This window comes from Telmatherina bonti (genome assembly GCF_933228915.1).
Source record: "Telmatherina bonti genome assembly, chromosome: 20".
NCBI classification, from domain to species: Eukaryota; Metazoa; Chordata; class Actinopteri; order Atheriniformes; family Telmatherinidae; genus Telmatherina; species Telmatherina bonti.
The window spans coordinates 6268578-6294132 of record NC_136618.1 but is presented as its reverse complement, the minus strand read 5'-3'; the positions used below and the strand labels follow the sequence as shown (position 1 = coordinate 6294132).

General features: G+C 47.9%; 1 protein-coding gene across 1 annotated transcript in view; it reads right to left on the bottom strand.

Annotated features, from left to right (window-relative positions):
• The window catches only part of LOC306770681 (partitioning defective 3 homolog), a gene marked incomplete at both ends in the record, with an annotated part of 372575 nt that overhangs the window by 10381 nt on the left and 336639 nt on the right, over nucleotides 1-25555 (bottom strand). Inside the window, one exon of the mRNA XM_079259581.1 lies at nucleotides 1242-1373. Within this exon, the coding sequence (XP_079115707.1) occupies nucleotides 1242-1373 (132 nt within the window). The remainder of the gene's footprint in view (nucleotides 1-1241; nucleotides 1374-25555) is intronic.

The following is a 25555-nucleotide window of genomic DNA, read 5'->3' as shown; positions in this document are numbered from 1 at the left end:
ACGTGCCGCAGCTTTCAGAGCGAGGCCTCCAGATGTTCCATTCAGCTGGGAAAAGAGGCCCTTTGTGGCGCTTCAGTGTGTTTTAGCCTCGTCTTCCCTCTCTGGAAGAGGGAGAGTTATCAAACCCTTTTGTTTCTATTCAATTAGCTGTCATTACCAACGGCACTTTGATTACTGGCTTCATTTGGCTGCTGGAGAACAATGGAGGCAGCAAGCCGTCTTTTTCATCCACCCTGCCGCTGACATCGTGCTCTCTGACGGAGAGAATTACATGTGTGTGTGGGATGGGGGGGTGTCCGTCAGGAACGAGGTTAGCACGGCCAAAGCAACGCCACGGCCTGTTCGTTGGGATGACCCCGCCGTCGGTGAAGACCAGAAGACACGGAGCAAAGAGAGGCGGAGAAGAAGGAAACGCGGATTCTTCAGCGATTACCAACCCGAAACAAACGCTGCGCTGCATCGACTTCACCACCGGAACCAGCGCCATCACATCGCCTTACGTCCACGGAGGCCTGCGAGCAGCATCAGGACGTCAGCGGCACAGACGACTACGTCCAGAAACAACCTCTTTCATGCACCGATATGACAGAAGATGAAAACTGTCACAATTCCAGAATCTAAAAACCTGGTTTATTCATGAAACTTTTCGCATTTTACTCTCGTCATTTTTCAGACTTTTCCCAAACTGGATAACTCCAGCAGGTCGCCAGATCTGTGTAAATAATAAATAAATAAATAAACAAATAAATGAATAAATAAATAAAATAGTTTAGATGTATGGAATAAATTGGGGATTTTTATCAGAGCTGGCCAAATGAACATGCTGCAGATTAATCTGTGGAGTTTACATGTTATATTGTTAACAAGATTCAGCATAAACATCAAAGTTATCTTGTTTTGTTTATTATTTGTTGAGTTTGTGCACAAAAAAAAGGATGTCCATGTGCGATCCCAGCGTGGCTAAAATAATCAATTAAAACATATAAATGTCATTAAACAAGCAACATCCCTCTGCTATATAACAGATTAATAACTCTCCTATGACAGAGATTTAATATCAGCCATTAAAATCGAATAAGAAACAACCATGTATGTAGGTGCTTTGTTACAGAGGTGATCCAAGAACCACCAAAAACCACCTCATCCTCCTTTTCATGAAGTTTCCAGGCATCCAGAAACAATGAGAATCTGAAACGGAAGTGAAGCTGATCTTTGGTATGAAGTTCTGTCTGCTTTCTCACCTGTCTTGTTCCCGCTGCATCCGCCGAGTCTCCTCTTCAGACGCCTGAAGCACGTCCACCACTTTAGATTTACTGGAGCTCTTCCTTTCCATCCTGTCATCCGGCTGCTCATCCCTCCGGTGCTTTCCAAACCTGAAAAGAGAAAGCCAACAGTGGAGTGGATCTAGCTGCGGTCCAGACACTGATGTGGATATTTCTACGGGAGCGTCTCTGCCTTTATCTGGGAAAGTCAGGTGAAACAGTGTGTAGGAAATTAAAGTGTCAACCTGTCAGAATCTGCAGGTTTGGTTTGAGACGTGCAGGAAGCCCAGGAGAAGTCTCCCTCAGCACCAATTCAATATTGTAAGAATAACCGGGCCTTTTTTTTTCATATAAATGGAATCAGAATGCATCAAGGCGAATCCGAAGATAACTCTGAATTCCCTCGCTGCCACGTCCGCATATTGGACAGAAGAAAAGTGGAAAACAGATAAACTAAGTCTCTCTAAAGAGAGCTGTGAAGTTTGCTTACAGTTATAGCAGCAATGACAGCTGCTGATGTGAAGAGGCAACAAGCTGCATGCAAGTGATGCTGGAATCATCTGAAACCTCCGGATCGTCAAGCAGATGCAATAATTTCTTTCAGATTCGTTGCAAATGACCAGACTGGAACCATTTTCCTCCAGAACTGCCTTCATTCTAACAGTGAGAGATTCTACACAGGAAACATTCCCGTTCCACCTCATCACCGTGAGAATCTCCCGTTCCACCTCATCACCATGAGAATCTCCCGTTCCACCTCATCACCATGAGAATCTCCCATTCCACCTCATCACCATGAGAATCTCCCGTTCCACCTCATCACCATGAGAATCTCCCATTCCACCTCATCACCATGAGAATCTCCCGTTCCACCTCATCACCATGAGAATCTCCCGTTCCACCTCATCACCCTGAGAATCTCCCGTTCCACCTCATCACCCTGAGAATCTCCCGTTCCACCTCATCACCCTGAGAATCTCCCATTCCACCTCATCACCATGAGAATCTCCCGTTCCACCTCATCACCCTGAGAATCTCCCGTTCCACCTCATCACCATGAGAATCTCCCGTTCCACCTCATCATGATGAAAATCTCCCGTTCCACCTCATCACCATGAGAATCTCCCGTTCCACCTCATCACCATGAGAATCTCCCGTTCCACCTCATCATGATGAGAATCTCCCGTTCCATCTCATCACCATGAGAATCTCCCGTTCCACCTCATCACCATGAGAATCTCCCGTTCCACCTCATCACCATGAGAATCTCCCGTTCCACCTCATCATGATGAGAATCTCCCGTTCCATCTCATCACCATGAGAATCTCCAGTTCCACCTCATCACCATGAGAATCTCCCGTTCCACCTCATCACCATGAGAATCTCCCGTTCCACCTCATCACCCTGAGAATCTCCCGTTCCACCTCATCACCCTGAGAATCTCCCGTTCCACCTCATCACCATGAGAATCTCCCGTTCCACCTCATCACCATGAGAATCTCCCGTTCCACCTCATCACCATGAGAATCTCCCGTTCCACCTCATCATGATAAGAATCTCACGTTCTACCTCATCATGATGAGAATCTCCCGTTCCACCTCATCACCATGAGAATCTTCCGTTCCACCTCATCACCATGAGAATCTCCCGTTCCACCTCATCACCATGAGAATCTCCCGTTCCATCTCATCACCATGAGAATCTCCCGTTCCACCTCATCACCATGAGAATCTCCCGTTCCACCTCATCACCATGAGAATCTCCCGTTCCATCTCATCACCGTGAGAATCTCCCGTTCCACCTCATCACCATGAGAATCTCCCGTTCCATCTCATCACCGTGAGAATCTCCCGTTCCACCTCATCACCATGAGAATCTCCCGTTCCACCTCATCATGATGAGAATCTCCCGTTCCACCTCATCACCCTGAGAATCTCCCGTTCCACCTCATCACCATGAGAATCTCCCGTTCCACCTCATCACCATGAGAATCTCCCGTTCCATCTCATCACCGTGAGAATCTCCCGTTCCACCTCATCACCATGAGAATCTCCCGTTCCACCTCATCATGATGAGAATCTCCCGTTCCACCTCATCACCCTGAGAATCTCCCGTTCCACCTCATCACCATGAGAATCTCCCGTTTCACCACATCATGATGAGAATCTCCCGTTCCACCTCATCACCCTGAGAATCTCCCGTTCCACCTCATCACCATGAGAATCTCCCGTTCCACCTCATCACCATGAGAATCTCCCGTTCCACCTCATCACCATGAGAATCTCCCGTTCCACCTCATCACCCTGAGAATCTCCCGTTCCACCTCATCACCATGAGAATCTCCCGTTCAACCTCATCACCATGAGAATCTCCCATTCCACCTCATAACCATGAGAATCTCCCGTTCCACCTCATCACCATGAGAATCTCCCGTTCCACCTCATCACCCTGAGAATCTCCCGTTCCACCACATCACCGTGAGAATCTCCCGTTCCACCTCATCACCATGAGAATCTCCCGTTCCACCTCATCATGATGAGAATCTCCCGTTCCACCTCATCACCCTGAGAATCTCCCGTTCCACCTCATCATGATGAGAATCTCCCGTTCCACCACATCATGATGAGAATCGCCCGTTCCACCTCATCATGATGAGAATCGCCCGTTCCACCTCATCACCATGAGAATCTCACGTTCTACCTCATCATGATGAGAATCGCCCGTTCCACCACATCATGATGAGAATCTCCCGTTCCACCACATCATGATGAGAATCGCCCGTTCCACCACATCATGATGAGAATCGCCCGTTCCACCACACCATGATGAGAATCGCCCGTTCCACCTCATCACCATGAGAATCGCCCGTTCCACCACATCATGATGAGAATCGCCCGTTCCACCACACCATGATGAGAATCGCCCGTTCCACCTCATCACCATGAGAATCTCCCGTTTCACCACACCATGATGAGAATCGCCCGTTCCACCTCATCACCATGAGAATCTCCCGTTCCACCTCATCATGATGAGAATCTCCCGTTCCACCTCATCACCATGAGAATCTCCCGTTCCACCTCATCATGATGAGAATCGCCCGTTCCACCTCATCACCATGAGAATCTCCCGTTCCACCTCATCATGATGAGAATCTCATGTTCCACCTCATCATGATGAGAATCGCCCGTTCCACCACATCATGATGAGAATCACCCGTTCCACCACATCATGATGAGAATCTCCCATTCCACCTCATCACCATGAGAATCTCCCGTTTCACCTCATCACCATGAGAATCTCCCATTCCACCTCATCACCATGAGAATCTCCCGTTCCACCTCATCATGATGAGAATCTCCCATTCCACCTCATCACCATGAGAATCTCCCGTTCCACCTCATCATGATGAGAATCTCATGTTCCACCTCATCATGATTTTTCCGGCAGATTCTGATCCTGCCATGTGAATGTGGAGCTGTGAGCAGGTTAATTCTCTAATAAAACAGTACAAAGTTTTTTCTTATCGTTCTTTCACACAAGCGCTTGAGGAGGAGGTGCAACGCAGCAGTGTAACACATAAAAAAGGCCATATCATCTCTCATCTTTGATCTATGGTGCATGAATCATAACGTGTTCATATGTGAACACAATCTAATTAAAAGAGTCTATAAAGCATGAAATCATTAGAACATATTGTCTTTAAACAGCAACTGCTGAACACAGAATATAATTACATTTATTTTATGATGATGTAAGGCCTCGTCACTATGTAGACATTAACTAAGCAATCAAGATTTTAATTGACACTTAAACCAAGATGGTGGGTTATTACAGCCCTCATGCCAAAGCTTTCAGAAACGCCATAATTAGAAAGCAAGTGGAACCGCAAAAGTGCAGGAAAATTGTCTCACAAATGCCTGCATGGATGGTGGCTTTAGCAGCTCCCGCTCCCAAACTCAGCAAGCAGCTGGGGTGTAGGCGCCAGGCTGGTGGGCTACATGCAGAACGCACCGAGCACGCGGAGACCAGAAACAACCACAACGTGATTGCAGCTGGTTATCTGGAGGCTCCAGCTCATGTCAGAACATGTTTCACATCGACAACCTGGTGACAGTCGGCTCGGCTTTAACCTTATGTCAGGTAGCTTCTCCCCACAATTATTTTCATTTTATTAGGAACCAATCTTCAGCCTTATGACCTCGTTTTTCTGAACCTTCAGACTTCTGAACCACCAGTTCCACGCATGGACTGTACATAAAAAGGTGGGCGGAGCCTCTATGACGTCACCCATAGGTTTCTGAAGAGCTGAATTGAAGCTCCGTGGGCGGTTCCTACCATCACCATGTGTGTCGTCGCGCCCGGAAAATACAAATATGGGCAAAGAGGTGGAGCTGAGAGGGGGGCTGTGAGCATCATGGTGGATGATTGACATCGAGCGAACTCCGAGCTTTCTGTAGCTAAGAGCTAACCGAGCTAACCCGGAGATTATTTTTAAACAGGTGAGTTAGAAAAATTATTAAATTATTTCTGCTGTAAACATGTTTATTTCTGTTGTAAACATGTTTATTTCTGCTGTAAACATGTTTATTTCTGTTGTAAACATGTTTATTTCTGCTGTAAACATGTTTATTTCTGCTGTAAACATGTTTATTTCTGCTGTAAACATGTTTATTTCTGCTGTAAACATGTTTATTTCTGCTGTAAACATGTTTATTTGGTCTTTTTAACTTGGGAGTCTATGGGGATTTGCTCTGGTTGGAGCCCCTAGTGGATGAAGGGGGAACTGCAGTTTTATGCACTTCCACATAGGCTTCACTTTTAACTGCTAGAAGCTCTGCCCATCTTTCGAATCCGGTCTATGTTCCAGATGGGGGCGGGAGATTGGTCCAAACGTGGCTGTTTATGTTAAGACCACTTCTGGGATACAAAATACCAGCAGAAATTCATATACGGTCTATGGTTCCACATGATAAGAAGCATCCAAATGAACGTCTGAACTTGTGTCTGTGAGGACATGACATTCACACCGGCTCAGTTCAGCCAAAGCCTGGTGGACCAATGAGCTCTGGGGACCCCAGGCTGGGAAACAGACAACTAAAACTCCTAAAAGGAGAAGAGAAATGTGTAAAACTGGGAAAAGGAATCATTTCTAGGCAGTAAAACTGGTGAGTTGACAGTCCAAACATGGAGCTGTTTGTGTTTTATTGCCTATATGCTTCCATATTAATCTGTTCTGAACCAAAAGCTCAATAATGATAATCAGCCTACTTACAGGAACACATTAAAGCGGCGCAGCAGCACAACACGGTGTGTTTGAGGGTTTGTAGCCACGAGTGAGAAGAAATCCAACAACTATAATCACAAACAAAGGCTGGGTTGTATTGAGTGTTTGTGTTCCCCAACATAACTCAGTGCATTGATTATGATGCTTCACATGGGCTTTTTGAGTCCCGCTCAATGTCAGAGGGGGAAGACGTCGAGCTGCGCGTCTCCCAGGCCCAGGTTTATCTTCACCTTCCTCCTGCCTGAGTTTACTTGACAGTTTTCAAAACTTCCTCTGAAAGCTGGAAAAGAAATCCATCACAAGGCTGAGTGGAAGCAGGTGGAAGCGCTTTACGACTGCTCGGATCTTCGCATCAAAGCTCCCAGGAAGGAACAGCCTATTTGGAAACGACTGGAATGTCTGGAGCGTGCTGCGCGGGACCGTACCAGGTTGTGGCTTTGGACAGTCAGATCTAATACATTACCTGATTAATTAATCAACAAATGGCTCCAGTTAAAGCAGTGATAGAGCCGGGAATGCTAATCCTGCTATCTATCACCGCAGCAGGTGACAGCTGCCTTCATCCCACGTCAAGGACTTTCATTAACTTCCTCAGGGATATTCACCCTTCTCTCTTCCAATTTCTCCTCACTGCTCCATCCTTCCCCTTAAAAACCATAAAATAACCTTTAGGGAGACAAACTTCTGCACCCAGTATCTTCCTGTCTCTTTCCTCTGGACCGACATCAGTGCAGTCGGGGATTTGTTATAGTGAAACATATTGGCAGATTAAGCCTAGCAAGATCCCGGGCATGAAGGAAGCCTCATAAAAGGCTATTTCCCCATCGCTACTGGCCTGGAAGGAGGGCCCAGATCAAAGCAGAGCCAACGTAAGAAGGCAACTGGGACGCCGCCATTCCAAACCATTCCAAACACAAACCTCAGCACCAAACACATCATGTTTCATATTTATTCATTTCTAAATAACAACACAAATATTATTGGCAGTGTATGTTAAAAACTGCTAGACATATGACGTGTGTGTGTGTGTGTGTGTGTGTGTGTGTGTGTGTTCTCTTTAAGCAGTTTGGCTGTTCTAGTAAATTACTACTTCAACTAAAACTCACCGTCTATTTAACAGTTTAACCTGTTCAGCTGCTTTTTAAAGCAAACACATATTAAGCTACGCTAAGCTAAGCTAAGCTAAGCTAATTGCCCCACAGTCTGATGAAAAGGGGGAAGCGGTTGTCCAGGATTGATGACAGTTTAGCCAACGCCCTCCAGAGCCCTGCTGATTGGCTGCTAACCAGCCAATCACATGGCAGCATGTAGACATGTAAAGACGAGTCGCTGACTCTGGAACTGAGCATCAGGGTGAAGAAGAACGAGGAATTAAGGTTGCTGGTCTGATGAGTCTCCATTTCAGCTCCACATCCACATGGTAGGATCAGGATCTGCTGGAAACATCATGACAACATGGATCCATCCTGCCGTCAAGATCAAGGCTGCTGCTGGTGGAACGGTGGTGGGGGGGGACTTCCAGCTGGATGATGCACCATGTCACAAAGCTCTGGGTGGGCCCTCCTGCAGTTGGTGCCTCAGCTGTCCCCCGTCACACCGTGTCCTCATCAGGTTATCAGGCGGCGGCGGTCCCTGAACCTCGTCTCTGCTGCCAAGCCACCACCGTGACTTTCCAGTCCAACCCAGTAAGGCTTTAAAGTCCAAAGAATAATCCCTGATCTTATTTTCTGCTTCAGTCCAGCATTACTTCATTCATTCATTCATTCATTCATTCATCATCCTAACCGTTCAGTCTGATGAAGGGTGGCGGGAAGCTGGAGCCTATCCCAGCCTGGACAGCTCGCCAGTCCATCGCAGGTCCAGCATTATTTCATCTCATTTAATATCATTTTTGCCCCAAATGTTTGGTTGTGACGACGGCTGATTGGTTATTGAACCTCATTCAGACGGTTTGTCATGATGAAAGCCTGCAGATGAAACGGATCCGTCTGCCGACAGCGTCTCATGAAATATCTGTAAATACTTTTCCTCATGAGGCACGTTGCAGAGCAGCCGCCTCACTACGTGCTATTACTAGATAAGAAGTCTGTAAATACGAACGCGTTCAATATGATGCATCATGGCGTATCACAGAAAGCTTCATCCCAGCAGCAGTGGACGCCTCATACATCATCTTCATTGATTTACAGGGTAAAAATCCTTCAAGGCTCCGACACAACAGAGGAGCAGAAAGTCAGACGGATTCTCCAGAAAGAGAAGGAAATTATGCAAAGCCGCTTTGATTGTTCCAATCATTTCATCTGGGAGTAGATTTGAGAGAAGCTAATCTGTTTTGACATCTTCTGCGGGGAATTTGGAAGGTAGCTCGCAGTCAGTTGCTTAAAAGCAGAAATTCCTGTTTGTTTAATCTGCTTAAATGTGTGTTTTCAGGTGAATAAAAGAAGAGACGGACCACCTGCTGTAGCCTGCGTTCTCCTCCATTCAGACCTGCCAGAAACGCAAGTCAGAACCAAAAGAAAACGGCTGCATCTATCAATTTAAGTAAATGATGAGAAGATAATTTCAAGGGCAGACAGAGAGAATCATTACGGTTTGTGCTCGGCCAACCTGAAAGTTAATCCATATCTACCGGAGCGAAGTCCCCCCACCGGCGTCTGATGTGCCGTCTGAGCCCCCCAGTCCCTCAAACTGTTGGTAGCAGTCAAGAGGAAAATAAATAACGCAGTCTCCACCTTCCAATTTCATTGTAATAGAGTGTAAGCAACCTCTTCTCCAAGACAAAAACCAAGAAATCTTATTATCATGGTATCGATTATGAAGAAAATGTACGACAAGTTCACAGACACACATCCATTAACGTACGATTTCTTTACAAAGACCTTACAGCTGAAGGTCATGGAGCGCTTCCTGGAAGACCGGAGCGCCGGACGGACGCCAAACATGCCGCAATCACAAACAAGCGTACGAGCAAACACATCATCGTGTGGGTGGGGGAATATCGGTGCTTCAGTAAAAGTGGTGATATAAATATAGAAATAGATAAAGCCGGAAGATGTGGAAATAAATGGGAAAAAACGTGTCGAAATAAATGACAAACAGAAAGGAGGTAAAAACAGATGAATAAAGGCAGAAACTGGAAATAAAAAGAATTTTAAGTTATTTATTTAGTTATTAGTGCTCACGGTAGGTCCCCCCCCACCGCCATACGGCTGTGGAGGTCAAAGGGATGAAGAAGCCATAAAGAAAATGTTGTTACTGTAACTCAGCTGTAATTAGGAGGAAATAATGGCGTTTTCATCAGAGTGACCTCGGCGTGAAGCCGCCCTGGGGAGGGACAGGAAGTCACCAGCCACGAGGCGACTCGCTCCCTACGTCAGTCAGGCCTCCTTCCGGCTCAGCTGCACCTCCTCTCAGCCGGAGAACCGCCGTCTTGACCAGGCGGCGTTTCCGTTAACAGGAAATGCAACCTGAGTAAGACGGTGAAAAGTTGTGAACGGCGCTGCAGCGTCCACACGAGGACGGCGAGGACACGTCGAACCAAGCAGGGGCAAACCGAGGCCGCTGATTGGCTGACGCTCTGCGGGGAGGTTGGGCGGAGTGGAAACGATGGGGAGAGAGGAAGATGAGGTCGGGAGTGGAAAGGGTTCATGGTGGGTGGGAAAGCGGCGTGATCTGCACCGTGGAGGCATGACATGCATTTATTCATGACATCAGGCCGGGCCCAGCAGGGGACGGCGCCAACGGCAAAGCAGAAGAAAAATGACTCTGGCGAGAATCTTCCATGCTTCTTCGGCTTCCTGAGCGACGACGAGAGCATGATGTTGGGAATTGCTCCGTCTCGGTCCCACGCCACGCTGCCGCTGCTCACACCAACACACTCAGAGAGAAAACCATTTTCAGGGCATGGCTTGTGTTTCTGGGAGGATTTTAGCTAAATGTCCCTTCTCTTCAGCCACGTCGCCGTTTCTGCCCAGCTGGTCACCGTAAGCAGCGGATTTTATGGGAATAAAAGATTTCCTGCCACATGAATGGAGACTGACGGCGAACCACAGACCTACTTCCAGTTGTTTCATCTCTCTCTTCACAGGTTCAGAAATAATCCGTCTTGGTTGCTTTGTGTTTCACTTCAAGCACGCATGCGTGTCCAAAGACACGATCAACCACCGCGCTCCACTGGGGGTCTAGTTGTCATTTGGCATGAAGTGGATAGCCAAAGACACACATCCTCGTTATCACAAGGAGAGAAACCCCAAGAGGAGGAGCAGGAGACCAAGACCAGGAGGCCGGTCTGGACTTTGCAGAGAGGTCACATGGAGCCGCAGACTAAGTGCGTGTGTCATATTTACCACTATCACTGTGACAGTATGACAGTGTTCTGACGATGTGTAAGAGGTAAATAGAAACCAAATGCTGTGACAGAGAAATCTCATAAACCCAAACAGCAACGTGTCTGCAGAAAGAAGGAGCACTTCAGGGAGGCAGAGTCTCTCAGATGGAAAGATTCACCAGTCTGAAACAAACTGGATCTGAAATTTGGGGAATAACTTGTGAAACATGTTCCTCAGACTTTCAAAATGCCAAAATCTACAGTGTAAAATATCACTGAAAGATAGCTCAGACAATTAGAGGGAATCTCTGTATGCTGGGACCAGGCTGGATGCTGGAGATGTTCTGCATTAACATCAGACAGGATTCTCTACTGGAAACCAGTGCATGGACTCAGGAAGCTTCCAGAAACCAGTGTGGACCCAGTTCAGGCTGAAATCCACACATGCAGGTTAAAGCTCCATCATATGTGAAGAGGATCCAGAAACACGCCGTCTTCTCTGGACCAAAGCTCATTTAAAATGTTCTGAGTGGAAACCTGGATGAAGATGTGGAATAGTTTGTGGACAGCATGGACGGCGTGTCCTGCAGACTAAAGAGGAGAGGGAGCATCCAGCTTGTTATCAGCCTGCATCTCTGATGGGATGGGGTTGCATTAGTGCCGATGGCGTGGGCAGCTTCCACATCTGGGAAGCTCCATCAATGCTGAAACATCTGCTCCCATCCAGACAACGTCTCTTTCAGGGAAGACCTTCCACCATGCTGGACCACATCCTGATGGTGGAACAGGAGAACTGGTCCAGCAGGACCACGCTGGACCACATCCTGATGGTGGAACAGGAGAACTGGTCCAGCAGGACCACGCTGGACCACATCCTGATGGTGGAACAGGAGAACTGGTCCAGCAGGACCACGCTGGACCACATCCTGATGGTGGAACAGGAGAACTGGTCCAGCAGGACCATGCTGGACTAAGTCGTGATGGTGGAACAGGAGAACTGGTCCAGCAGGTTCCACCATGCTGGACCACATCCTGATGGTGGAACAGGAGAACTGGTCCAGCAGGACCACGCTGGACCACATCCTGATGGTGGAACAGGAGAACTGGTCCAGCAGGACCACGCTGGACCACATCCTGATGGTGGAACAGGAGAACTGGTCCAGCAGGACCACGCTTCTGCATGGCAACGCAGCAGAATCACGGTTTGTATGTTCGTTTTATGTCTTTGTAGAATTATTGTAGAAAAATCAAAGAAAGGTTTTAGAAGAAGTTCAAAAGTCCAACATTGTAAAGAATCTGCTGTTATTGAGAGAGAAAGCAGAGCGAGTACAGATCAACGGAGCTGCAGCAACATCCGAGGCCAGACGGGACATCAGAGTGAATATGTGAGGCCGCTCTGCCTCTAAAGCAACAACGCTAACAATCAAAGGAAGCGCTGAACTCAATACGTCCAAAATGCTTGCAGGGGGCTGTCGAAAATCTGCAACTTTCTGAGTTTGTGTGCTTGCAAAACAGAAAACATGAAGCACATTCAGTCATTTTATTCGTGTTACAGCAGATGCACATGCACAAAAAGTGTGTCAGTGTGTGCGTTTCATCTTTATACGTGTGTGTATCAAGGGACAACTTAGCTTTTTCATATTTCAAATAGCCGGAGCAATATAAAGGACAAGGCCCAGCCAACATGATAGTCTTTAATGTTTCACATAAATCACTCTGTGTGTGTGTGTGTGTGTGTGTGTGTGTGTGTGTGTGTGTGTGTGTGTGTGTGTGTGTGTGTGTGTGTATGTGTGTGTGTGTGTGTGTGTGTGTGTGTGTGTGTGTGTGTGTGTGTGTGTGTGTGTGTGTGTGTGTGTGTGTGTGTGCGTGTGTGTGGTGTGTGTGAGAGGAGAGAAGCAGTGTTTTTGCAGGCGCTCAAAGGAACATTTCAAATCCCTGACACCCCTGATTAAAGCCTCTCATTACAGCACAAATAAACAGTCTAAAGACATCCCAGCATCCATTTATTAAAACGTATGAGCTACGGAGCTACGGAGCTACAGAGCTAACGGACAGAGCTAACAGACGGAGTTAACAGACGGAGCTAACGGACAGAGCTAACAGACGGAGCTAACGGACGGAGCTAACAGACGGAGTTAACAGACGGAGCTAACGGACAGAGCTAACAGACGGAGCTAACGGACGGAGTTAACAGACGGAGCTAACGGACGGAGTTAACAGACGGAGCTAACGGACGGAGCTAACGGACGGAGTTAACAGACGGAGCTAACAGACGGAGCTAACGGACGGAGCTAACGGATGGAGCTAACGGATGGAGTTTCTGACAGACGGTTTATAAACAAAGCCTGCTGGAAGTTCGGCTTGTAAGGAAAGCTTCAAACACAGAAAGTCTGACTGAGCTTAAAAGCTCTAAGAGACCTCTATTTTCACCTGGACATGATGATGAAGACACTTCCTGTCAGACTTTCCACCAATCAGAGAGCTTAAACTGACGGTAACGTCCAATCAGGAGCAGTCAAAGATCAACAAGTGATGAGAAAAGCAGGAAAATAATGATCCTCTATGGCTGGAATAAAGCCAAGAAGACGTTGGGATGCAGCTGAGGTGGAGGTGCTGCAGTGAGGATAGCAGGTAGATAGTAGCAGGAAGACGTCCTTATGCTGCTTTATCTATTCATACATTCATTTTACATCATTTTAGCCTTATGGAAACATCACGTCTGCATGGAAACATCAAGTCTGCATAGAAACATCACGTCTGCATGGAAACATCACGTCTGCATAGAAACATCTGCATGGAAACATCACGTCTCCATGGAAACATAACGTCTGCATGGAAACATAACGTCTGCATGAAAACATCACGTCTGCATGGAAACATAACGTCTCCATGGAAACATAACGTCTGCATGGAAACATCACGTCTGTATGGAAACATCACGTCTGCATGGAAACATCACGTCTGCATGGAATAATCACGTCTCCATGGAAACATCACGTCTGCATGGAAACATAACGTCTGCATGGAAACATCACGTCTGCATGGAAACATCACGTCTGCATGGAAACATCACGTCTGCATGGAAACATCACGTCTCCATGGAAACATCTGCATGGAAACATCACGTCTCCATGGAAACATAACGTCTGCATGGAAACATCACGTCTGCATGGAAACATCACGTCTGCATGGAAACATCAAGTCTGCATAGAAACATCACGTCTGCATGGAAACATCACGTCTCCATGGAAACATCTGCATGGAAACATCACGTCTCCATGGAAACATAACGTCTGCATGGAAACATCACGTCTGCATGGAAACATCAAGTCTGCATAGAAACATCACGTCTGCATGGAAACATCACGTCTGCATAGAAACATCTGCATGGAAACATCACGTCTCCATGGAAACATAACGTCTGCATGGAAACATAACGTCTGCATGGAAACATCACGTCTGCATGGAAACATAACGTCTGCATGGAAACATAACGTCTGCATGGAAACATCACGTCTGCATGGAAACATAACGTCTGCATGGAAACATCACGTCTGCATGGAAACATCACGTCTGCATGGAAACATCACGTCTCCATGGAAACATCTGCATGGAAACATCACGTCTCCATGGAAACATAACGTCTGCATGGAAACATAACGTCTGCATGGAAACATCACGTCTGCATGGAAACATCACGTCTGCATGGAAACATCACGTCTGCATGGAAACATCACGTCTGCATAGAAACATCTGCATGGAAACATCACGTCTCCATGGAAACATAACGTCTGCATGGAAACATAACGTCTGCATGGAAACATCACGTCTGCATGGAAACATCACGTCTGCATGGAAACATAACGTCTGCATGGAAACATCACGTCTGCATGGAAACATAACGTCTGCATGGAAACATCACGTCTGCATGGAAACATAACGTCTGCATGGAAACATCACGTCTGCATGCTGACTGGGATTAAAGGGTTAAACTTCTACATTTTAGAAAAGCAGAACACGTTGTGGACCATAAATAGCTGAAATAGTTTGGGGTTTTAAGGGTTATTTGTCATTAAATCAATGTTTTCTTGCATCTTTGTGAGAAAACAGAGATATGAAAGCGTGTTTATGCATATCACCTCATGAACCCTCATGTTTTTAGCTAACATGTAACACAGGGGTTCGTGGATGGGGAGGAGGGGTGGAACTGCCGTGTCTTTGTGGAGGAGCTACAGTAGGCTGCTCAGGCTGTGACCTAGATACAGAACAGCACACTGAATTCCTAATGGGCCATTTTGATCACTGCCACTCTGTCCTCGGCGCAGATTCTGCCTCATGACTCCAACACAAGCACTCAGCATTCAGCAAACGCTGCATTTAGACATTTGCTGCAGCTGATGCCGAAGTTCCACATCAGGAAGGAAATAACTGAACAAACTAAGTCAGGTTGCAGATACGCCTCCCCGTCAGAGGTTTCCAACATCTCTGGCGACATATGTAAACATGCTACAACTTTAAGTAGAAAGCTTCTCAACTGTTGCCACAATACAAGATCACCTCAAATTAATTTATTTGATTTATTTGACCTCTTGTCTTTTGTGTTTTCATTGTCCCTGTTTCTGCAATTAAACTGCATGCTGATGAGTCTGGAGACGGCTCAACGCCTCATTTCCAAACACTTGCCTAAAGGGAAAGCGAAGGGAGAAGTGAGGCAGGTTTTTCTGTCTCGTAAACGTCAGGCTCTGAAATACAGGCATGGACGCACATCGACAGCAACGTAGCATGTGAGTCCATCGGAGAAAGGAGACAGTACAAGCACTGATCCGTGATATACATCCCTTCTAGCGCTCCGTGGGAGACGGGAGAGGTCTTTCTGTCAATGCCGTGATGAATCTCCAGGGCAGCAGGAGAGGAGGATGGGAGGATAGGGGGTGGAAAGAAAAGAGGGGGGGGGGGGTGACAGTAATGGTGAACAAAGTGAGAAAGAGCTGGAAAAGGAGTCCTGGGGAATCTCAGGGATAGTGACGGCACATCACAAGCGAGGTTAGATAAATAACCCCGGACATTCATCTCCTACAGCTGAAGGAGGCAGACAGTTAACATACCTTCTGGAAGAGGGAGGTAAATAAAGTTAAACATCCTCAAAGTTGAAAATATTCTGGTATTAAATGGAATATTTTTATGAGATTGAGAAAAAAAAGTGTTTTTATAAAGGAAATATTCCTCATATATCAGGAACAGCATGGGGACATTAATAGTGTCTCCTGGATTATTTCTTCTGCGATAAAACCAGCTGGGGTTGTATTAGACATAGACGGAAAGCCTTGTTAGTCACCTTTACAACCAGGTAGAACTTGTCAGGATGGTGACTTTGGAGAATGAGCTACACCGCTAAATGTGGTACTGAATGAAGAACTAGCCGATACATGGCTGGAATCTGCTATGTCTAGTAGTTAAAGAGTTCTTAGTTCATCACCCAAATATCAGTCAACTACCTTAGCTGTTAGTCCAGTTAGCTATGTTAGCTACATTATCTCAGTTTGTCCTGTTAGCTGTTAGCTCAGTTAACTACCCTAGATCAGTTAGTTCAGTTTGCTAGGTTAGCTACATTAGCTCAATTAACTACCTTAGCTGTTAGCTATGTTACCTACATTAGTTCAGTCTACTACCCTTGCTGTTAGTCCAGTTAGCTATGTTAGCTCAGTCAACTACCCAAGCTCAGTGAGCCCATTTAGCTGTGTTAGCTACATTAGCTCAGTTAGTTCAGTTAGCCGTTAGCTCAGTCAAGTACCTTAAGTCAGATGGTTTAGTTAGCTAGGTTAGCCACATTAGCTCAGTTATTCCAGTTAGCGATGTTAGCTCAGTCAACTACCCTATCTCCGTTAGTTCAGTTAACTACATCAGTTCAGTTCGTCCAGTTAGCTACATTAGCTCAGACAGACAGACAGACAGACAGACAGAGAGATAGATAGATAGATAGATAGATAGATAGATAGATAGATAGATAGATAGATAGATAGATAGATAGATAGATAGATAGATAGATAGATAGATAGATAGATAGATAGAGACCTGTTGTGGATCTACAGGTGAGTTTGTTTATCTGCTGCTGTTCACCTTCATCATCATCACCCTCCCCTCTCTCATCCCTCCTCCATTCACAGGCAGCACGCTACGCTATGAAAGCATCGTCCAATTAAGCCTTCTTCACGACAAACATGGGGAGGAATAAAATCTTGATCTAGCCACGAAAAGAATTTCACGTCAGCAGAGACTGAAGAGCAGAGAAGAAGAAGAAAAGCTTTTGTTTAACACGCGGAACACATGTGGAGACACTGCCAGAACAAGAGGAATACACTTCCCGTCTTTAATTGGCTGCTTTTGATGGAAACCAGAAGTGTAATTCAACATCCATTGATATTACCTCTGTAATTCAAAAGCAATTTTATGAGCTTTTTTCTCCTTCCTTTGCATTCAGAGCGCTTGTTTCTCTCCGATGATCCGTTCCCACTCATATGCAAGCCCATGTGCACATCAGCGGGTGGGAATTCCACAAATGGGAAAGGTCATTTCAACCAAAGGCCTCTATTTCGTTAGACGCCGAGCCCGGTGGACGGGTGAGCAGACTAGTAATGACTCTTACTGTAGCAGGCAGAGGAGCTCATTTGCATGGCTCCCAGGGAAAATAAACAGCGTTCCTCACCTCTGTCTCTGTTCCATTTCTCATTCACCTTAACATTCCTTCTTCCTCTGACCCACACATTTAATACATCACATATGATTCATTTGTACCATTTACAGGAACAAAATGGGATTGCGCTTTCTTCAGATCCACACACGTGTTTTTAATATGTTCTCATTATTCTCAAATCCGCCTGTCCCCCAAGAGTCGGCTCGCGTCAGAGACTGATCAAAGCCGCGCGGCACGCGTCAAAAAATAACATCCAAGTGTTTGGAAAGTGGAGAAAACATAGATGAAGCAGATTAGGAGGAAGTTAGGAGGCACTTTGCTTCCCCAACATGATGGCGGATGAGACGGAGAGGAGGAGTGTGTGGCTGACTTTCCGCTGGGGGTGGATCATTAGTAGTCATAGGCCTGGTGGAGGATGGAGGAGCTGCGCTGCTACACTTAATTTGAGCTCTTTAATAACACACTTTATGAATTCAGTCATGTTTGCAGCCCTCTGCAGGAGACGCAGCGTGAGAGACATTGGTGGATCTCATTTCAGGCCGACAAGATTTCAGATTCAATTAACTCCATCGTACAACACCACCTCTACACACACACACACACACACACACACACACACACACACACACACACACACACACACATACACACACACACACACACACACACACAAAGTAGCCTTCGCGTTACTCCCCAGGCTTCAAGGTCCATCTCGGAGCACTGTATGATCATTTTAAACCTAATTACTCCGGAGCTGTCGGATGGAGCCCAGTGCTGCCCAATCACATTTGCATCGAGTGGCCGAAAGCAGAGGAAGTGGGGCCAGACACCGACCCCCCCCCCCAACCCCAATCCTCTAACCAGCCGGCCATCTCTCTTTCTCAAAGCACCATCTCTTCCCCTTTTCTAAAATACTGAATAAGTCTCTTTAACATTGTTTTTCCTTGCTTCTTGTTCTCAGAGGGAGGGGCTTCGCTGTTCGACATCCGGCCCCCTGGTGGGCGTCCTTGGTACTTCGCCTCTCAGAAAGGAGCTCCTGAAAGTCTGCAGATCATCTTCGGCTCTGTAGCCTGAAAGGGAAAATGCTTCTGGAACTGTTTCTCCCCCCATGAGGAAGAAAAAAGCCGACCTGCTCCTCAGAAAACGCCCCCCCAGTGGTATTTCTGTGTGAGCTGTGCAGCCAGTTGGAGATGATACGGGGGCATGACTTTGCACTTGGCGAAGCAGCCATGAGTTGCAAAGGTTCACTCTCAAACTCCCAATGAAATATTTATCCATGGCAAGCAGGAGGCGAGGGGAGGTTACAACACTGAACCTCTTCACAAGGAGGTCAGAAGTCAGATTCAGCAACCCCCCCACCAGAGAGCTGAGGCCTCCACGTGGCTCCAGACGACGCCGCACACAGACGCGGTGATGAGCGTGATGTCAGAGACTTGCACTGTACGTGTTTGTGCTGTGGAAGGTGGCGGTGGGGGTGTGTGTGTGTGTGTGTGTGTGTGTGTGGGGGGGGGGGGGGGGGGGGGGGGGGGGGGGTTGCATGTTATACAGAGTGTTTGTATGAAAGGAGAATCTTATGTGTGACGTCGGTGATGAAGCGGGCATGTTGGCCTTCAGCTGCAGGAAAAACACGCCGCCGAGCAGCAGTCATGCTTTAGTGGCATGTTATCCATATTCTCAGCAGACTCATGCATAAATGCACACACACACACACACACACACACACACACACACACACACACACACACACACACAGAAAAGCTCCAGTAAGTCGAGCGTGCTCCTTCACTGCCTAAGAATAATAGAGACTGAAGGATGGAGAGCATCCCTCCACTCCACAGCCTGCCTCCCACGCCATGACGGGGGGGGGGGGGGGGGGGGCAGGCAGACAAGGTCCCCCGGGGAGGAGGAGGGTGAGGAAGAGGATGGGACACAGTGACATCCAGCATCAGCTCAGTGTGGGGGGGGGGGGGGGGGGGGGGGGGGGGGGTGCTAGGGTCCATTAATGGTCTATTTTCATTTACAACTTTACATGCACCCTAAAACACACACAAACACGTGCACATGCAAATGTGCACGTACATTAGGATGTACAAAGATCCCCAAAGTCCTCCCTGAAGGCAGACAGCACCCCCCCCCCCCGTGTCCCAGTTCACTCCAGTGCACCTTCTGGACATGTCTACACATGCCACTCTGGATTTTCCCTCCTGGTTCTGGTCCAGATGGAGGTTTTCCCTCCTGGTTCTGGTCCTGATGGAGGTTTTCCTTCCTGGTTCTGGTTCTGATGGAGGTTTTCCCTCCTGGTTCTGGTCCAGATGGAGGTTTTCCTTCCTGGTTCTAGTCCAGATGGAGGTTTTCCCTCTTGGTTCTGGTCCTGATGGAGGTTTTCCTTCCTGGTTCTGGTCCTGATGGAGGTTTTCCCTCCTGGTTCTGGTCCTGATGGAGGTTTTCCCTCCTGGTTCTGGTCCTGATGGAGGTTTTCCCTCCTGGTTCTGGTCCTGATGGAGGTTTTCCTTCCTGGTTCTGGTCCAGATGGAGGTTTTCCCTCCTGGTTCTGGTTCTGATGGAGGTTTTCCCTCCTGGTTCTGGTCCTGATGGAGGTTTTCCTTCCTGGTTCTGGTCCAGATGGAGGTTTTCCCTCCTGGTTCTGGTTCTGATGGAGGTTTTCCCTCCTGGTTCTGGTCCTGATGGAGGTTTTCCTTCCTGGTTCTGGTTCTGATGGAGGTTTTCCTTCCTGTTTCTGGTTCTGATGGAGGTTTTCCCTCCTGGTTCTGGTCCAGATGGAGGTTTTCCTTCCTGGTTCTGGTTCTGATGGAGGTTTTCCTTCCTGGTTCTGGTTCTGATGGAGGTTTTCCTTCCTGGTTCTGGTTCTGATGGAGGTTTTCCTTCCTGGTTCTGGTTCTGATGGAGGTTTTCCTTCCTGGTTCTGGTTCTGATGGAGGTTTTCCTTCCTGGTTCTGGTCCAGATGGAGGTTTTCCTTTGTGTAAACTGGACCAATCAACCCGTTTTAACTGGAACATATTTGGACTTGAATGAATCTGAGCCGTAAAGATTCCAGGTTTTATTTTCTTCTTCTGGAGTCTAAGACGTAACGTTCCCAACTTTCCCAGCCCGACCCGCTCCATGTCGGAACGCTGGACGGATCAGGAAAGTCCCGCTGTTCTCATCGTACGTTGACTTCTTCTTCTGTGCGTAAACACAGACGAGCGTCTCAGACGGGATCTCGGAGCGCCATGGAGACGGCCCTTCGACGGTGGGGGTCAGTCCGGCACCCAGCAGATAAGCAACACCTCACTAAGCATGCTGAAGGGGCGGTTCTGGTCCGGTCGGGACGTCAGGCTAACAAAGCCCCTGATAGGAAAGTAATGATCACATGTTATCCACTAGAAAGGACATAAATAATCATGTCCTGGGGTTTGGGGGACAATGCAGACATGGACAGTGTGATACATGCATGCAGCAGACAGCGGCGTCTGGCTGCCGGGGGGGGTATGGGGGGGGGGGCACCCATTTAACCGGCTGCACATTACCGGGTCCCATGCAGGACTGGGGATCTCGTCCTGAAACGCTGCAGAGACGTTGCTTCAGGCTTCAGTCAGTCCATTTTCTCTCCATCACACTTTCACTCATTCCTGCACACAATGTATTTATCTCACACACTCTGCTGCCCCCCCATCCTCCCCTCCCCTGGCTCTGATGTTAATGCACTCCCAATCAGGCTGTCCATTAAGTGGACGTGCACAACACGCTCATCAGGCCGTCTGAAGGCATGCATGCAAATGAGCTCAAATTGCACGGCGCTGCGAACTCCTTCAGCTCCCCGAAGAGGGGGAGCGGGTGTGTGAGGTGTGAGGGATTCAGTGAGCGGCCGCGGTCCGTTTCACGCTGAGGAAACTTCAGAACAAAGGACCCATCCAATCAGGACGTCCGCTGGATGTTTGATGAGAAGAGGAAGAAAAATCTACCTGAGTCTTCTTTTCCTGTCAGCTGGAACTTTTTCTGCCTGAAAACTTTCTCTAAAACCGCTCCAAGAAACACAAACAACAACGAGATGCGAGGCTTTCTCTTTCCTCCCCCCCTCCAGACTGCCAGGCTTTTCACATCACCGGCTGTTTGTTTGCTAATCCAGCGAGACGCCGTCGTTCTCACCTCACTTCTCTGCCATCTTTACCTTTCAAACCCTTTGGATTGAGGAGAAGAGAAGAGCGACGTGTGAGAAACCCTGTGTCACATTAAGCTGGAAATGAAGGCGTCAGCTAGACGGCGCCCGGGCAGCAGGAAGTCGTGGCGGTTCGCAGGGTCGCGGCTGTGCGTCGCAGCGCTGGAGGACTGTCAGCCAGGCCTGCAGCTTGCAAGCTGCTAAGTGGCTGTGGCACTCAAAGATAATGAAGAACGATGATGAGGCCAGGAAGGGCATGCACAGGGCTCATGTGCACGCTAGTGGTAGCGGCAGCCGCCTGTTAGCACACAGCTAACACCCGAGTAGCGCGCACTAACACCGATTACATGTCACTCCAGTCTCTGACTGGCAGCTGTTCTTTGTCCTCTTGCACGTCATTATGACCCGTCACACATTTATAACCCTGCAAAACAAACCAGCGTCCACCTGGTCAGCTCCACAAGGACAACTTCCTCCACCAGCCAATCACATGGCAGTGTGTAGACACGGCGAGGGCGAAGGAAGGAAGGACATGTATGTGACTCTGAATGAGTATTTACTGAGCTTTGCACACACAACCTTCTCCAGGGTTTCCACAGAAGTAGACAAAACATCCAGCTGTGGAGGTCAGAGGTCAGAGGAGAATGTGCAGACTGGTTGGAGATGACAGAAAGGCAATAGGAAACCAGATAAGCACTGGTTCCAACCAAGATGTGTTGACTAAGACCTTGTTGTTTACATATGTGTTTGCATATTAGAAAGAAAATGACACAACAGCAGAATGGAAAGTGTGTCGAAGGAGGAGGAAACAGACCAGACAGGATGTAGTGTGCATTCCAGGCCTCTAGAGGGCGAGGAGTGCACGGCATCCTCATAAGTTTAGACAACACAACAAGCGTCCTCACTTATCAGGAGGACGCTGATAAGTGTTTATCAGCGTCCTCCCAGGTTGAGTCAGGAGGCGTCTTTCAGAAACCCTCCAGAGTTTTGGTTTTACAGATGGAATACATTAAACAAAGGGAGATTCTCAGGGTGATGAGGTGGAACAGGAGATTCTCATGGTGATGAGGTGGAACAGGAGATTCTCATCATGATGAGGTGGAACGGGAGATTCTCATCATGATGAGGTGGAACGGGAGATTCTCATCATGATGAGGTGGAACGGGAGATTCTCATCATGATGAGGTGGAACGGGAGATTCTCATCATGATGAGGTGGAACGGGAGGTTCTCATGGTGATGAGGTGGAACGGGAGATTCTCATCATGATGAGGTGGAACAGGAGATTCTCATGGTGATGAGGTGGAACGGGAGATTCTCACGGTGATGAGGTGGAACGGGAGATTCTCATCATGATGAGGCGGAAAGGGAGATTCTCATCATGATGAGGTCGAACGGGAGATTCTCATGGTGATGATGTGGAACGGGAGATTCTCATGGTGATGAGGTGGAACGGGAGATTCTCATCATGATGAGGTGGAACGGGAGATTCTCATCATGATGAGGTGGAACGGGAGATTCTCATCATGATGAGGTGGAACAGGAGATTCTCATCATGATGAGGTGGAACGGGAGATTCTCATCATGATGAGGTGGAACGGGAGATTCTCATGGTGATGAGGTGGAACGGGAGATTCTCATCATGATGAGGTGGAACAGGAGATTCTCATGGTGATGAGGTGGAACGGGAGATTCTCACGGTGATGAGGTGGAACGGGAGATTCTCATCATGATGAGGCGGAAAGGGAGATTCTCATCATGATGAGGTCGAACGGGAGATTCTCATGGTGATGATGTGGAACGGGAGATTCTCATGGTGATGAGGTGGAACGGGAGATTCTCATGGTGATGAGGTGGAACGGGAGATTCTCACGGTGATGAGGTGGAACGGGAGATTCTCATGGTGATGAGGTGGAACGGGAGATTCTCACGGTGATGAGGTGGAACGGGAGATTCTCATGGTGATGAGGTGGAACGGGAGATTCTCATGGTGATGAGGTGGAACGGGAGATTCTCATGGTGATGAGGTGGAACGGGAGATTCTCATGGTGATGAGGTGGAACGGGAGATTCTCACGGTGATGAGGTGGAACGGGAGATTCTCATCATGATGAGGTGGAACGGAGATTCTCATGGTGATGAGGTGGAACGGGAGATTCTCATGGTGATGAGGTGGAACGGGAGATTCTCATGGTGATGAGGTGGAACGGGAGATTCTCACGGTGATGAGGTGGAACGGGAGATTCTCATCATGATGAGGCGGAACGGGAGATTCTCATCATGATGAGGCGGAACGGGAGATTCTCATCATGATGAGGTCGAACGGGAGATTCTCATGGTGATGATGTGGAACGGGAGATTCTCATGGTGATGAGGTGGAACGGGAGATTCTCATGGTGATGAGGTGGAACGGGAGATTCTCATGGTGATGAGGTGGAACGGGAGATTCTCATGGTGATGAGGCGGAACGGGAGATTCTCATGGTGATGAGGTGGAACGGGAGATTCTCATCATGATGAGGTGGAACGGGAGATTCTCATCATGATGAGGCGGAACGGGAGATTCTCATGGTGATGAGGTGGAACGGGAGATTCTCATGGTGATGAGGTGGAACGGGAGATTCTCATCATGATGAGGTGGAACGGGAGATTCTCATCATGATGAGGTGGAACGGGAGATTCTCATGGTGATGAGGTGGAACGAGAGATTCTCATGGTGATGAGGTGGAACGAGAGATTCTCATGGTGATGAGGTGGAACGGGAGATTCTCATGGTGATGAGGTGGAACGGGAGATTCTCATGGTGATGAGGTGGAACGGGAGATTCTCATGGTGAGGTGGAACGGGAGATTCTCATGGTGATGAGGTGGAACGGGAGATTCTCATGGTGATGAGGTGGAACGAGAGATTCTCATGGTGATGAGGTGGAACGGGAGATTCTCATCATGATGAGGTGGAACGGAGGTTCTCATGGTGATGAGGTGGAACGGGGGATTCTCATGGTGATGAGGTGGAACGGGAGATTCTCATGGTGAGGTGGAACGGGAGATTCTCATGGTGATGAGGTGGAACGGGAGATTCTCATGGTGATGAGGTGGAACGAGAGATTCTCATGGTGATGAGGTGGAACGGGAGATTCTCATGGTGATGAGGTGGAACCGGAGATTCTCATCATGATGAGGTGGAACGGGAGATTCTCATCATGATGAGGTGGAACGGGAGGTTCTCATGGTGATGAGGTGGAACGGGAGATTCTCATGGTGATGAGGTGGAACGGGAGATTCTCATCATGATGAGGTGGAACGGGAGATTCTCATGGTGATGAAGTGGAACGGGAGATTCTCATGGTGATGAGGTGGAACGGGAGATTGTCATGATGATGAGGTGGAACGGGAGATTCTCATGGTGATGAGGTGGAACGGGAGATTCTCATGGTGATGAGGTGGAACGGGAGATTCTCATCATGATGAGGTGGAACGGGAGATTCTCATCATGATGAGGCGGAACGGGAGATTCTCATGGTGATGAGGTGGAACGGGAGATTCTCATGGTGATGAGGTGGAACGGGAGATTCTCATCATGATGAGGTGGAACGGGAGATTCTCATCATGATGAGGTGGAACGGGAGATTCTCATGGTGATGAGGTGGAACGAGAGATTCTCATGGTGATGAGGTGGAACGAGAGATTCTCATGGTGATGAGGTGGAACGGGAGATTCTCATGGTGATGAGGTGGAACGGGAGATTCTCATGGTGAGGTGGAACGGGAGATTCTCATGGTGATGAGGTGGAACGGGAGATTCTCATGGTGATGAGGTGGAACGAGAGATTCTCATG